The sequence below is a fragment of the Lygodium microphyllum genome, chromosome 1 (assembly GCF_053477565.2).
Source record: "Lygodium microphyllum isolate KBCC chromosome 1, Lygodium_microphyllum_v1.1.10, whole genome shotgun sequence".
Lineage (NCBI taxonomy): Eukaryota > Viridiplantae > Streptophyta > Polypodiopsida > Schizaeales > Lygodiaceae > Lygodium > Lygodium microphyllum.
The window spans coordinates 62,468,498-62,484,477 of record NC_141135.1 but is presented as its reverse complement, the minus strand read 5'-3'; the positions used below and the strand labels follow the sequence as shown (position 1 = coordinate 62,484,477).

The 15,980-nt window shown below is 40.9% G+C and overlaps 1 protein-coding gene across 6 annotated transcripts; it reads right to left on the bottom strand.

Moving 5' to 3' along the window:
* Positions 1-2,663: 2,663 nt before the first annotated feature.
* Positions 2,664-9,721, bottom strand: LOC148041186 (hydroxyproline O-arabinosyltransferase RDN2-like). 6 transcript variants are annotated; one of them, XR_015690840.1, is made up of 10 exons: positions 8,657-9,710; positions 8,197-8,264; positions 7,802-8,003; positions 7,616-7,713; positions 7,456-7,525; positions 4,078-4,149; positions 3,865-3,978; positions 3,472-3,577; positions 3,184-3,237; positions 2,664-2,850 (listed from the first exon to the last, which is right to left on the bottom strand). XR_015690840.1 is itself a non-coding variant. In XM_087677514.1 (9 exons), exons 1-8 carry the CDS (start codon positions 9,065-9,067, stop codon positions 3,512-3,514), a joined length of 1,101 nt encoding a protein of 366 aa, XP_087533640.1. In that variant the 5' UTR covers positions 9,068-9,710; the 3' UTR covers positions 2,933-3,237; positions 3,472-3,511. The 6 variants fall into 6 exon arrangements, 2 of the variants coding, with proteins under 2 accessions (XP_087533640.1, XP_087533628.1); XR_015690836.1 differs by having other exon boundaries at positions 2,668-2,850; positions 3,184-3,386; positions 8,657-9,707; XM_087677514.1 differs by lacking the exon at positions 2,664-2,850 and having other exon boundaries at positions 2,933-3,237.
* Positions 9,722-15,980: the final 6,259 nt, after the last annotated feature.

Sequence of the window (15,980 nt, the reverse complement as noted above, 5' to 3'; positions counted from 1 at the left end):
AGACGGTGCTTCCTAGGACATCTCTTGATGGGCTACTAAGGATGTACCACCAAGGAATAGCTCGAGTGGCATGTTACAACCATACAATTATCAACCACCATTGCTAATAGACAATCAACATTGATACATTGTTGTAAAGGAGTTTCTTCCCCAATAAGTATCTCCTTAGATATAGCACTAGCACTCAATTGAGCAAGATGCCCACATCTACCCAAGAGGAGGCTCAAACACCCCTATCATAGATAAATTAGAGCTCTCATTGAGTGCCACAAAGGCAAACGCCGAGGCATGTCAACCACATAAAACTACATTTCTACCTAAGAGAGATATTTCATTAAGAAAAAATATCATTTCTATCTTTTTTTCTCCTTCTCTTTCTTAGCAATATCACTTACATCTACACCATAGATGTATTCTTACAAAGAACTAGCATTTAGTCTCATAGACACATCTTTTATATTTTATCTTTTATCTTTTATCTTTTAAGATGAGAGAGACAATTCTTGGTATGTTTTGTTGTAGTCTCATAAGCATGACATAAACCTTTTAGAGACATTAATATTCTCTCTCTCTCTCTCTCTCTCTCTCTCTCTCTCTCTCTCTCTCTCTCAATGGGATTCTCTTTCCTCCCTTTTTCCTTAGACCCCTCTCTTTGTTCTCCTTTGTCCTTCCCATCCCCCATACCTTTTTCCAAATCTTCTATTACAAGTTCAAGGAGTGTGTTCTACATGCAAAAGATTGCTTCTTTGATGGATTGTTTCTACACCATGTGTTTAGTGAAATAAGATCTCTTGCCCTATGTGTGCTTATGGGAGGGATCCACCCTTCATTGTGTGGTTACATGATTCTTACAAGTTGCTAGTGGGAGATTTTAACGAACAAAATTCAAGATGGCGACCTTGAGCAAGTGTCTATGTTTGCTAATTTCATGTCTATGTTTCTTTTTCATTTCTTAGGTTTAAGATAGAATTATATATCTCAAGATGTTAGTTACAACCCACTTCAAGGTGCCATTGGCACAAATGAAAATAATTGTTAAATCTACAAGAGTTACTACACATCAATTGACCCTAAAATAACCTAATGCTTAGGATTATTGTACTCTTGTAGGATGGCTTCACTACCTCAATAAGTTACCATGTTTCTATCTTTCCTAGTTGCCCTCATCTTGACAATCTCACCTAATCATGCCCAAAGTTGCATTGATGTGAGTTTATGCATAATCCACATGTTGGTTCCCTTTAAACATTTTCATGCTTTGACCACACTTGGAGCCTTGTGCTTCCACTATTGGTATGCCTTGCACCTCTAGTTTATAATATCAATTCTATTGCCCCGTCTATGAGATTATTGCCTATTGTCTTGCTTTAGTTCATGACTCTTGGTGCTTTTGTCTAGCATGCTATTGCTTGTGCTTACATTTACTATGCATTCTAGCATTCTATCAATGCTCAACCTTGACTATTATGTTTGAAACATAAAAACCTTGCATTTTTTTATATTAAGTATTCAAGTTCTTACCTTTGAACACTCCTTAGCATCCCTTTATCAAGACCAACCTCCAAATGTGCCTGTGGTGGTAGTACGTAAAATTCTACTCACCTATCATCAATCTAGAGATAATCTCTTGCCTTTTGTGCATTGGTATCTTATGGGTGCTTTTTGCATGCATTGCCTCTTGTTGCAATTGCCCACTCAATGTGATATATATGAGACATGGCCATTGGCCCTAATGTTTGTGCCACACTATGTTTTGGACAAAACTGCCTTGTTTATTTAATTGTATTTAACTGTTTTGGTTTCTTGGTTGGGCACCTACATTGTGGTTTTTACCTTTGAATTGTGCAATTGTAGACACTAGTTATTTCCTCCTTGCAAGCCTTTGATCTTTTGCATTTATTCATGCTTTGATCTTTTGTTGATTCACTTTATATTGCTCTAATTTGAGAGAGGATTCTTCATTGTTGATTCAATGTTATCACTACACCTATGTACCTTGAGCCTATTCTTTTTTGCATGTGTAGGATCTCGCCTTGTGTGACTTCTTTTCACCGAGACGGTTGCATGTGTGTTGGCCATCTCACTTACCAAGGACCACCTGCAAGTCCCTCATTTTCTCCACTTCTTTTCAATACTTTCTACTTGGCATTTCATCTCTCATTTTCTCTACTCCTTTTCAATACTTTCTACTTGGCATTTCATCTCTCATTTTCTCTACTCCCTTTTCATTGCTTTCTACTTGGCATTTCATCTCTCATCATGGCACTTCTCTTTGATGGCTTTGTGGATCACTTACTAAGGCCAAACCTTGTTTCCTTTGAGGCTCTCTTTGAGAGCTTAGAGTTCATTTGAGATTTTGGTCTTCAGCTGTGACTAGACTTACCCATCCTTAAATTAGCACCTTGGCTTTGATCTCTTTTGTGACTCAGATGGTGGTTTCCACTTCTTGTCATTATCAATGGTCTACCTATGCTATGCTGATGAGTTGTTCCATTGCCTTGGTGATGATCATGCAAGTAGATCAATAATAGTGATCTCTCCAAGCATGATGTAAATCAAGAAGAATGTGTACATGAGAAAACCAACATATCAGACATGCTCAACCAAAAAGAGAGAATATGCAAATCATGATACAGACAAATGATATTAATGGATAATGAAAGGTCCATCCTGCAAGTTGTGACAAGAGGTGTCCTTTTTCCTAAAAGTAGAATAGGTTAACTGAGTTCACTTTCATGATAATTACAGATTAAGTCCACACAAAAAGGGTTTAGACCCCTCTATTGAGAGGGGTTTAAGTCCCAAGAGGTTTCAGTTCTCCCCCATAGAGAGGCCCAAGCTCTTAACTGCCTGGACCAAATACATGTCAAATTCAGAGTATGCTCAAAAGAACAAACAGCTCCAAAATCTCAACTGTATGCAAAGAAGTACAAAAGCTGAATGATCATTATCATATTTTACATTTGAATTCAGCCGCATAGCAAAGTGTCCTGTGAATCGTCTCTCTTGACAATTACACACCAAAAATGGACCATTTTGTAAGTTACAAAACTCAAAAGGGCATACAGCTGCTTTGTGGATCAACTCATACAAAGGGCAGTTTAACCCTTTGTATGGTAAGTATGGTAAATCTTAAGGGGTTTAGGAACCCAACATTACTTGACTTGAATGTTTGATTGGTACCTGTGTATGAGCCTGTGGGAAGGAGTAAGTGTAACTGCTTGTCACGTCCATTCACTGAAACAGATGAAGAGAAAGCCAAAATTGAAGATGCATCCCTTGAAGACTCAGACCCCAACAATTAGGTGATTCAAATGGTAAAGACATGTTCACATCCAGTCTCTCACTGCTGACATCCAAATCTGAACGAATTCAGCTCCATCTTCCTATTTAAAGGAAAACACAAACACAATAAAGATACAAAGTTGTATCTTAACGAAACTATGCAACAAATGAAGATTGACACATTACCAGCTTGACCAAGGAGACTCCAAAGCTCCTGAGGCTACCATCACTCTCCTTCCTTCCAGTTTGGAATGTTTGAGGTTGCTTCGTTCACCATTTTCACCAATGTCACCTAGAAACATACTACTGTTATGGCATGTACAATCACACAATCTCTTGCTGTTCTGTTCACATAGCAAAGCAAGAAAGAAAAGCCCATCCTGATAGAGCTTACAAGCCCTAACAAGTACTACATTAGTATACATGCAACATATTCTGACACATTCTACAGCAGCACAGATATGTATAATTGATGAACCACCAAACCATAACTATAAAACAAAGAACTTGAATAAGCAAGTTTAATCCAAATACTGATTTGCAGTAAAAGTACATTTACTAAAAGTCAAGACTCCTTACCACACTCTCAGGAACACCAGGTGGAGGTAGAGGAAGGTTCCTTGGAGGAGCACCTCTCAGAAACGATCTTTTGTCAAAACGCCATTCGCCTTTCTTTCCATATGTCAAAACACCCTGACTAACAAAAGAATAGGTAAGAATGCCTTCAAAGACAACATCAATCTGCATGATTTTTAGAATACAATATCTATTATCAAGAGATGAGCTGCATACCTTCATGGTGTAATCACAGCCATAAGTGTAATGTATGATAAACTTCTCTGCCACCTCAAGATCCCAAGGAGGCTGTTTTTGAATATACAAAGCTTGTGAAAACCTCTTCCCCCCCTCTCCTTCCCTCTCACATGAACTTTCACCCCTTAAGTATTAATGCAACCTACTAACACACCCACGCCCCCCCCCCCCCCCAAAAAAAAAATCCACAAAAAAAAAAAAAAAAAAAACGTGAAGAAAGCAACCTTGATTGCTGATGCATATGGGCACTTGAGTCAAGGATGTTTGCAACTTCATGAGTCCAAGATTATTTGCTTGCCAGAGATGGCCTCAGCATTCTGAATTCACAGTTTTGTATCCAGGAGAAAAGCAACCTTACTTGCTGATCCAAATAAGCTATGATCAATCATTTAGCTATCAGGCATGTCAAAATAAAGATGAATATCATATTATTTGGTCACGGATATAGGCAACACTATAGTCATCTTTGGCAAACCAAAACACTATGGAGGCTAATAGGTAATCACTGGAGTATAGCCCCTGAAGGCTATCCAAGTGCCTGAACCAGCCCACTATTTACCTAAGTAGGCCTTCAAAGTATTGAGGATGTTGTTGATGATGGCAGATACATTACATGCTATGTTTTCGATTCCGAGTTATACACACATTCTATGGACATGTGAATTGATCAGACACAGCTTTGCCTGGTGATTACAATCCAACAGCACAGGACAGACTGTCTTGATGAAATGATTTCAGTTGAGAAACTCTTATGAGTTCACCACGACATTATGGAAGACTTGATCACTATCTTTCAAGAGTGTGCCAACAGTCACTTTCCACGGTAACTTTGCAATTCAGTCTGAATTTTCATTATTGTGTTCACAGGACCTGCTTTAGTGATTCTCATTTTTAAATCACATGAGCTTTTGTTGTTTTCGCTTTTGATTTTTGGCTCAACTTTTTGAGTTGACCCACTTTTTCCTGCGCAATTTTTATTGTAGAAGCCAGCCTCAATTGATATCTGATTCAAAACACAACAAACTTATGTGATTTGCAAAACTGACATAGTCATAATAAAGAATGGATGATTGAGTGGCTATTCAACAATAGCAGAACCCAGAAACAAATCCAGGTAGGATTTTGCTTGGTCTTGTGCTAAAACCCTGATCTAGTATAAGCAGTAGAACTTAACAAAGCGCTGTCTCTCAAAAACAGCATAGAAAGGAAAAGGTCAAGCACTCCTCATAGGAATGTGATATATATGAATGCACAATGTATTTGAGGAGTTACCCTTGACTATTTTGGTGTCTCATAATCCCTATCCTTTTCATCAATTAAGTCTTCGAGGTAGCCAGGTGTTGACCACTTGTCTCTGTCCTTGTTCACACCATTGCACTAATGAAATCACCTGACTTATAGTCTCTGCTGCAGAACTGTGTGCATTGAGTGTGGTTTTGGGCAGGTAACCTCTGTTACGGTTCTATTAGAGCTTTCTGTAGCAGATGAGGAACTGCTCACACTGCCACTGTCGATAGATGGAAAAGTTATAGTTTCAGCAATGGAACAGACCTAAAGTAGAGAAGCATTCAGGTCAGCCATGCAATCTCTACCAGCAAAATCAGTATTTCTAACTTTGAACCATTCATTTCTAGTCATATAGGCTGGATATGGGTCTGCTACCTTCCTGGCAAGGTTTTGACCAGTTTTGGTCCTCAATCAGGCTGAAACCATGATCCTTCAGCCATTTTGCTTTGCTTTGGTACAGATGCCCATGGAGCAAGGTAGGTGGGTTACACACAGCTTCTGACTCATGATTTTTGCAATGACTGAAACTAGAACTGCTCAGTAAAGCAGTCAGATTCGCAACAGTAGATTCTACCTTCCGGCATCCTTAAACAGATAGTCATGCCCCGACTCCTTTGTTTCTCTATGCTCAGTTCACAGCATGTCCAAAATCAAGATCTCAATACTCACTCGCAAAATTTAAAATGTTGCATCAGGCTATAGGTGCAGCAAACCAGATTGGCATTAAAGATAAGCACAGAAGTCATGACTTCAGCAACTTCCAGACTGACACTCAAAGTAGACTCAGCAACTTTCAACTTCGTGTGTTCCATGCCTGGTCTATGCCAGTATACTCGACTCATACTGTTTGTCATGCCTTGCCCCCTTTGTTTCCCTATCCTCAGTACACAGCATATCCAAAATCAAGACTTCAATACTCACTCATGAATTTTAACATGTTGCATCAGGCTGTAGGTGCAGCAAACCAGATCAGTATGAAAGATAATCACAGAAATAATGACTTCAGCAACTTCCAGACTGACACCCAAAGTTGACTCAGCCACTTTCAGTTTTTTGTCCACGCCTGGTCTATGGCAGTATACTCAACTCATACAGTCACTTGAGGATATCAGAGAGGGAAGACAAGTACAAGTAGGGAATAGGTAACTAAATGTGCAACTATGAAATGAGTTTGTTTAAAGTTCAGTAACGGCTTATCACCATATGCAACCGAGATGACCAAAATGACAAACTCGGGACCCCTCTTGGGGCCATCCCAACTAAGGCACCTATATGGATGTGGCAATGATCATCCATATTATGGGTGTCTCCAAATGCATCTTGCTGGAGGTAATGACCATCTGCGGACTGCAACTAGTACTAAAGAACCATCAGATGGGCTACTGCTACTATGATGCAGAGCATTTACCACATTCTCATACATCAATGGTGCACAATGCACATCAAAAACCTGCAGTTCTCTACTGCAACCACAGAGGTCATAATTTGGGCACCTTATATTAGATTATTGCTGGTTGTATTCATTGTGTGCATTTCCTCTTCTTCATGGACCTATGGTGGTGACAATTCTATAAAATCAAAACACTGGTTACATTTGGAAACTATTGGCATTCAACCCATAATCCTAGAGTGCAGTGTCACATAACTAACAAACGACAAAAGTAGGGGACCAAAATAACTAAGAGCAAGAATGGCTAGTCCAACCAAATCTACCAAACATAGGGCATACATATCCACTGAAACCCTTTGAATGGCAAACAACTACACTTGCCAACATAGTCCATCGTTCATAGACATATCTCCTTTCCTCTTGTAAACCTTGTACAGTTAGGTTAGATTCACTCATAAATCTTGCTGCCTAAATAGTAGAAATTATGCAGAAACCTACATGAAGATATTTTATTAAAGTTTTACAACATATAACTGAAGCATCTCTCACACCCCTTCTAAACTCCAACTTGAGCAAATTATAAGACACACAATCAAACCAAGCATTGTGATAATCGCAAGCCCCCTTCTGATTCAAATCATATAACATGGCAAATCATACAACATAAGCATAGACTATACCTGAATCATAAAATCTTTTCTAAGAACATGCTGCACCCCATTCAAAGCTGAGGCAATAGCATATGCGTACCTGAATTGTACACAGAGGTTGTCAAGTCATGACAAAAGTGGTGCTACTTTGACTCTCAAATTATGATCTGGTGGCAAAAGTGAAACTCACATTTCCAAGACCCATCCAAATGCTTTGTCTGCCTCCTCATCGTTCTTCATTTGTAATGAAATGTTCATCCAAGTGGGTGCTATCTTTTCAAGCTGGGACTGAAGGTCATACAAACAACATGGTTCATGAGCCTTGACATTTAAAGGAAAGGTTTGGTACTGCCAAAGCATATGGTGTAGAAATTGCCTTCTTGATGATGACCGGGGAGTTGCCAATAGGATCAATAGCTGAGACAGGACCCATGTGCTCTGGATAGAACTTCCGCACAACCTTTTCATGTTCCACTGGCTTTATGTAAAAAAAAGGGAAGGCTGCGGGAAGATCATCTGTGGCTAGGTTAGGTAGCGGTTTTGCAAAAATGTGATCAGGTTCAGCCATCATGATGTAGCTGCAACGAGTCAAGAGGTAATGATGTTGATCAAACTGCAAAGCAAAAGCTGTACATCTAGGAATAAACCCATATACCATAACAGCCATCTGTGCCGATTGGCAGACTGTTTGGTCCAAAAATAAACAAACAGCTACAGCTACGTGCTCTGGGAAAAAAAAACAGACAGAGACAAGTACAAAGATCCACGTACTCCTCTTCGATGGTGGCGTTTTGTAACCATTGGACGAATGCCCATGGGCGATTGAGAACAACATAGCCCTGCTGATTCCAACACAGTTGTAGTCAAAGACTACTCATAAATAGAAGTTCAAAATTCTTAGCTTCTAAGGAGCTTACAAGATGCAACCCAGACTTGACAAAAGATAGATCAAGCCGTCACTGGTGGCTTAAGAGACAGACAACTTGCAAGCACGGTGACTTAGAGACCAATCCTGAATGCAGACATCAATTAACGTCTGTGGAGGGGGACGACCGTGATAGAGATCTCGTGGAGTCATATATGCATACATGAATTCGAGGCAAGACAAATGTTTGAAAGAAAGCATAAGAAAGGTGAAACGATTGAGACATGAAAACATACAGAAGGCATCAAGTGAATGGATTCACAGCAAGAATAAATTCTTGAAATGTTTGGGGTTGCGTCTTATTACATGGTCCATTCCTTCGGGAAGAGGCTCTACTACTACTGTGGGGATTTCTTCCATGAGATTGTCTGCTTTTCCGGAATGCAAAACCCTTGTGAATCCGCCCATCTCCGAGCCAGGCCTGTCTTTGAACTGCTTGTACCAGTAATACATGATCCGGCATTGCCAGCGATTGTAAGGGGCGTCGTTTGCAGTGAGGGCGACATGGAAGCGTCTACTGCTGCTGCTGTGGTTCTTCTTCTTAGTGACCTGTTGAGGCAATTGAATGAGAGGATCAAAGAAGCGGCCAAAGGCGCTCTCGTCTTCGTCGGCATCGCTAGAGCGCTGGCGAGCCGAGAGCATGGAGAATGTGTTGTAGCTCGCGAAGATGAGAGAGCAGGCGGCTATGAGAGAGAGGAGCAGGGAAGCGCGACCCATATGATGGGAAGGAGGGGCAAAGGCGAGCTGATGGGTCGTGCAAATGGGAGGGCACGGAGAAGAGGGAAAGCTCGGATTGTGCGCAGAGGGAGCAGGGGCAATGTGGGTGCGGCGGAGGCGAGCGGTGCCAGGGGGGGGGCAGGGCAGGGGAGCGGGTGTGTTTTTGAGGTGGTGGAAGATGCGTGTGCGGGGCACGGCGCAGAGGGGCGGCCTCTTAATTTGCGACAAGAGGGAGAAGGGAATGTGGGTTTCGGAAGATACAGAGATATGTCAGGCTATGGGAGATTGAGAGAGAGAGAGAGAGAGAGAGAGAGAACTTTTGCACAATGAATAAGCGGTGTTAATCATTAACAGAATTATTAGCAGAGCTTGATCCTTGCAGAGAAAGGATTTGTGAAGCCAAGGATCCAGCTAATCTAAATAGGTAGAATGAGTCAAATCGACTCCTCTGTGAGAGAGAGAAAGAGGGGGGGGAGAGGGGGAGGAGGGGAGGGGAGGGGGAGAGTTCAAAATAGAAATAACACTTTCGAGAGAGACAGAGCCTGAGATGCAGCAGACAGAAGGATTTGAGAAAGAAAGCAAGAAAGGCCTTGCTTCACCTTTAGATTTTGTGTCCGATTGATAATGATCTGCCTTGTCAGTAGGCGTAGGCAGGACTTCGAAGAGAAAAGGAGGGCAGCCTGCAGGATGTTTGTGTAAACAACAAAAACGCACAATTGTTGGCACAAACACCCACGTAGTCTTGCTGGTAAAAACGCTCACTTTTCTTTTACCACCTTCTGAGGACTTGCCACATGCATATAATGTGAGGTTTGCCTTCAAACTATAGAAACTAGAATTGACTAGAATTGCTTTTAGCTTTGGAGAAAGAGTTCTTTGATGTGGAATTTGGGGTCAATTATATACAACGATGGAAAGTCTTTATATCAGGTAAGAAAAGGGTTCTCAAATTTGCTCTCATGCTGAGAGGGATCAATCCCAAGGCCAATCCTCTACCAACCTTCTCAATGCGACCAAGGCTAACAAAGGGAAGAAGGTGGACATGCGGTGGCCCCTGCCCCCAAGGCTAACCCCACAAAGGAGGTCAACAATAGGATGCCCCTGCATAAAGATAAAGGAGTTGGTCTTAAGGCAACGAACAAAGAAAACCATCCCCCTGAGGTGCAAAAACGAGCTGGTACCAAGGCAAATCCGCAACTCAAGCAATTGGCAAGGAATCCTCTAGGCAACAAAAATTAGTATGCCCCGATTGATGGCCATTAACTCCTAGATGAGCCATTGGAATTGATGTGAAAAGCCTAAGCTCTCTACCACGATAAAAGTATTGTCTTGAAATGTCAAGGGAATGGGCTCAGACCTAAGGAAGTAAATATGCTTTGGCTTGATCAATAAGCACAAACCTCATGTGATCACCCTGCAAAAAGTCAAGCTCAATAGCAATGCACGCAACAAATTAGCCATTCAAAGCTACACCTACCTACATGATGCGCCCAACAGAGGGAGGGGTGGAACTCTCCCGCATATTCACAAATATCTTGAGCATGTTTTCAATTGGAGAGTAGGGGATGGCACTATGTTGCAACGGTGATTTAGGTGGGAAAGGAGGAGCTAGCAATGTGCTCAATGTACACCTCAAATGTATCAGTGATAAGGAAAAGTTAATGTGATGAGTTGAGAGTGCAGATTGGGCAAAGGGTTGCATTGCTTATTGGGGATTGGAATATGACTTATTTGCCTAATGATCACTCCCACGGGGGGGAGAGGTAGGCCTAGAACAAGCTAGTTCAGCAAGCAGAGTAGAGAGATATTGCCATTCTTGATCCAAAACGACTTGTCAAACTCTTTACATGGCCCAAGTGCCATTATCAACCCCGCATGGAGAGCTAATAGGTTGGACAAATGCTAGCGGATCCGACCCAACCTCAAAGATTTACACCAAGTCTGTGCATCTCACCACATTCCTATTTTGGCAACACTGAAAATTGTCCTAGTAGGGAGCCGTTAAGATGGCCCCCCGCCCTTCAGAATGATCGCTTCATTCCTTAAGGACCATAGATTCTTAAGGGAAGCATGTAGGCTTTGGGAGCGAAGCTCTAACCCAGATCTCCATCCAAACTTTTGATGGAAGAAATTCTTGCACACCATCAACGAATTTGCCAAGATTGTTGGTAGGAGGAAGACCCAAGAAAGGCGGCAGGAATATGCCTCTATCTCTTATCCAAGGGATTGTTTGCTTTAAGTCCTCTTTAATTGCCCCGATGATGACTGAATGTAGTGTTTGCTAGATAGTACGACAAACTTCATAAAGGTCTAGGAGGAGGTGAGGATTCAAGTCCTCTCTAATTGCCCCGATGATGACCAAATGTAGTGTTTGCTAGATAGTATGAAGAACTTCATAAAGGTCTAGGAGGAAGAGAGGATTCAAGTGGCTAGAGTGTAGCTCAAAGGCAAATGGGAGCTCATAGGCAAGGGACCATCGTAGTTTTTCTTCAATGCCCTCAAAGTCAAACACAAAAGCGAGACCATTGTGGCAATCAAATCACCTACAAGTGAAATACTATAGGATAGACATGACATCGCTTCAACCTTTGAAGCATCTTGCCTCAAAGTGTGGGTACTGAACCCCTGGACTTACAACACTATAACAGAAGCATGGAGGACTTTATTGATGGCTATATAGTGACTATTTTGAATCATGAAGCCCTTATGCTCAACAAGCCTTTCTCTCCTAAGTAAATCAAGGATGTGGTCTTTCAAATAAAGACCAGCAAGTCTCTAGGGCTGGATGGGATTCCAGTGGAGTTCTACTAGAAGTTGTGGAGTCATGTGCTAGTAGCCTAGTCGATCTAGTGAACCGCTTCAAGCATTTAGGGGCCATGCTAGATGAATTCAATCAAGGTTTGATTAAACTCATCCCAAAGTCCCCTATCCATACCAAAGTCACTAATTGGCATCCACTAATAATGCTCAATTGCACCTATAAAAATTTTGTGAAGGCACTAATTGCTAGGATTAATCATTTGCTAGCTAGAATTATCCACCCCATGCAAGATGGCTTTGTCTATGGTTGTATTGAATCTAATATTTTCTATTGACCATGCACTGTCATTATAGGCTAATTTCGTCCTTGTCAACATGGATATGGAGAAAGTGTACGATTAAGTCAGCTAGTCCTTCATCCTAGATATACTCGGGGCATCCAAATTTAGTATGGTGTTCATCAGCATGATCATGGCCCTCTGCAAGAATGCCTCCATTGCAGTTGGTATCAATGGCCTAGTTTCAAAACCCTTCCTCTTGAAGATGCCCATTTGACAAGGATGCTCGATTGCCCCCCTACTCTTTGCTCTAGTCATTGACTCATTGCTCCATAGAATTGACACACAAATCTAGGTTGGCACTATCAAAGGCATCCCCCTTCTCAACAGTGATTCCGTGGTGGCACAATTTTTCCTTGATGACAATGGGACAATGGTTGTAGTAGAAAAGGAGTCTATTGATCCACTCATGAGGACCTATAGCGAGTTTGCTATGGATCAATGCAATGAAGATAGAGCTCCTCTTCCTATCTTGGGGAGAGCCCAAGTAGTGGGTGGCATAGTATGGGTTTAGAGTCATTAGGCCTAGGAAGATCATCAAATATCTCAATGCACCTATAGGAGTGGGGATTTCCCTTAGGAAGTAGTTCATACAGTTTTCACAAAAGTTTGCTGCCGAAGTCAATGAGTGGTACTTAGCACCCATATCTTTGGTAGGAAGAATCATTGTAGTTAAAAGCATATTGATGTCCTCTATTGTCTACGTGTTGCATCACATTTTCTGTTCTCCAAGCACGCCTAGATGCAATTGGAAATACTCTTCAAATAGTTCTTATGGCATAGCAAGGATAGTAGGAAGCTACCTTAGGTTAGCTTGCACCTCCTCACCTCACGTAAGGATAAAGGAGGAGTTGGCCTTGAGGCCTTAGAAGACAAAGCCAAGAGGCTGGCCTTCAATCTTATCAAGAAAATGCCACAAGTACACCCTTAGACTCTTACAAAAATATTGGTTGTAGGCCTCGCCCATCTACGAATACACATGGCCTGAACTTGAGTGGAAGGATGTGATTGGATGCCCCTTACTTCACATGAGGATTCCACAATTAGAAGTTTCTCAAGGCTTCGCCAAGCTATGGCAAACAACCCTTGTGGAGACTAGCCCTTACTTCACATGAGGATTCCACAATTAAAAGTTGCTCAAGGCCTCGCCAAGGTATGGCAAACAACCTTTATGGAGACTAGCCGGTCATCACCCAACAACAAGGTAGGTGATTCATCCCTTGATCACAATGTTTGGCTTTGCCCACATGCATACGACCCCCCCCCCCCCCAAATGGCAACAATCCACCAAAATCCTACACTTGCTAGAGTTTTATATCTTGCAAGAGTAAGAGTTTGGGATGATCTTTGGGATCCGGCCATGCATGATTGGCTACCCCCTGAATTACTGCAAACTAGGGTCCATTTGGACGGACAGGTTGTGTAGTATCTAAGTGAAGTGATCCAAGTAACACATGATGATTGGCCAACTTCAATAGTGGGAAAGCCTCTCCCACTTATAAGCACTCTCAAAAGCCCTACATGTGAACTTCTTCCAAATTGCTCTAGTGTGAAAGACTTCAAGTGTCCCAACACTACAATCTCAATGAGCCTCACTTAGAAATGGAAAAAGGAATGCCCAAGAGCTAGGCCAACAACATGGAAAAGAAGACTCAAATAGAATTGGAAAGCTAACCCATTCTTCAAACTCAACTTCTTTCGTTGGAGTTCCAACCCTGCAATCTCAAATGAGCCTCACTCAAAAATGGAAAAAGGAATGCCTAAGAGCTAGGTCAACGACATAGAAAAGAAGACTCAAATAGGTCTAGAAAGCTATCCCATCCTTTAGACTCAACTTCTTTCGATGTAGACTCATAAGCAAGAAGCTTCCTTTGCGGGCATGTTTGGCATCTGATGCCCATCTCTCATATGTCCCCTTTATATGGTAGACACGAATAAACAAACAAGCACTTATTTTGGGATTGCATGCACATCTCCCCTCTTTGGAGGACACTCAAGAAATGGCTAGATGGAGCCAACCTAAAGTCCTCCTCTAGATTCATTGTGGTTTTCTTTGGAGATAAGGGGACCCTTGACACTGCTAGTTAGAAACTGATCAACTTGATCAATGCAATCTCTCTTAAGCTATATATGGACCAAGAGGAACAATGTAGTTTTCAAAACATCTCCAACCCTCAGTAGCTCTCAATTCACCATCACTCTTAAATATGACCTTGTAGCCATGTTGGCCCACTTAAAGACTCATTATTGGATTTACCAACTTTTTTTGAAGAAACTATTAGCTTTGCCTTGGCCATGCTACATCCACAATGATGTTGTAATCTTTTTCATTAATTTAAAATACAAATCTACTGCATTATTTAAAAAAAGAAAAGGGTTTGCTATAGTACTAGCACACGTGTTTCCTAGAAGAGCTCCTAACACTCTTTGTGTTAAGATTAAGTACCAAAACATTCAGTTGTTGAAGCAAAGTGTCATTTTTCTAATCATAGGCATGCTATCAATTGAAATTGTAGCCACAATCCCATTACATTGCATACATTTGCAAAAATAGATAGAACACCACAAATAAATCCACTAGTTGTGATTTTTATTTGAATTGTGACACTTGATATACATACATAATTTCCTCAATTGGTTTAGGAAATGGAAGGTAATTATAGTTCATGCTTCATATAATGACTAGACAATATGCATCTAATGGTGAAATTTATTCTAAGAACCTCATACCCTAGCTTGTTAGGACTAAGAAGTCATTATCAAAGATATGGAAGCCATCGAGCTACTTCTTTGGTCGACATGTGTCAACTAAAGGACTAAGGCAAAGTCTTTTGCCCACCTTGAACACTTTTGATTCCAACAACAAGTGATCTTATCAAAGATTTTGTTTTTACAATTTTGGGAGCTTTTATTGATTTTGAATTAAAATGATAGGGAAAAATTTAAGCAAAAAAGTGCTCTTAGGCTTAACTAAATCAACTCTAACTCAATAAAACTAGGACTAACTTTTTAATGACAATTCATTGTGCTAGCATACCATTATAAAAGTATATGGCCTAACTAGCAATGCTAACAAACATAAGGGATATCCATACCAAGAAAGTATTACTAAGGTAAGAGGGCCCATCCTATCACACATTCTTTCTTCACCTTGGCTCTTGATGTAAGTTAATAAATTGTTGCAACTTCTAGTAAGCAACAATCTACACAATATAGTGAACATGTTGAATAATGAGGCCATAGATTCGACTCTTATTGTTCCAAGCGGCTCTAGAGTTCACCACCTTTAGGTAAGATAATTGTTCTTCAAAAGTAATTACTAACTCTAGAGAAACTTTTAAGCATTAAAACATTATTTGCAATATTTCAAAATCCAAGCCTTAGAGTTGGGTTGGACTAGCGTCAATAGGCATAACACAATTCGGGCTTCCTTCTGATCAACCTAATGTGCAAAGAGCTCGCTTATTCAATGCTAATAGGTAGTAATAAACACTAATCGTCAAAATCTTTTGTTCTAGCTTCATTTGATTCATCATTCGGCAGTGCCAAAATGTTATTAGTTATAAGTGCAACCAGACTCTTCCTAAATCTGCATTTTTCTCTTGTGGTAGTAGGGGTGTTTAGGGTTTTGGCAAGAGTAGGTGGGAGTGGGGCTCGTTTGTCTCCACTATCCCTACTCCCCTAGTTACAACACAACTCTTATGACACTTTGTTAAACTTGATCAATAGCTTCAACCATCTTGATTTCAATACTAAGAACAAGGGAAAAAAAAAACCAAGGTGAAACAAAAAAATTAGCACATAGAAGATTTTGC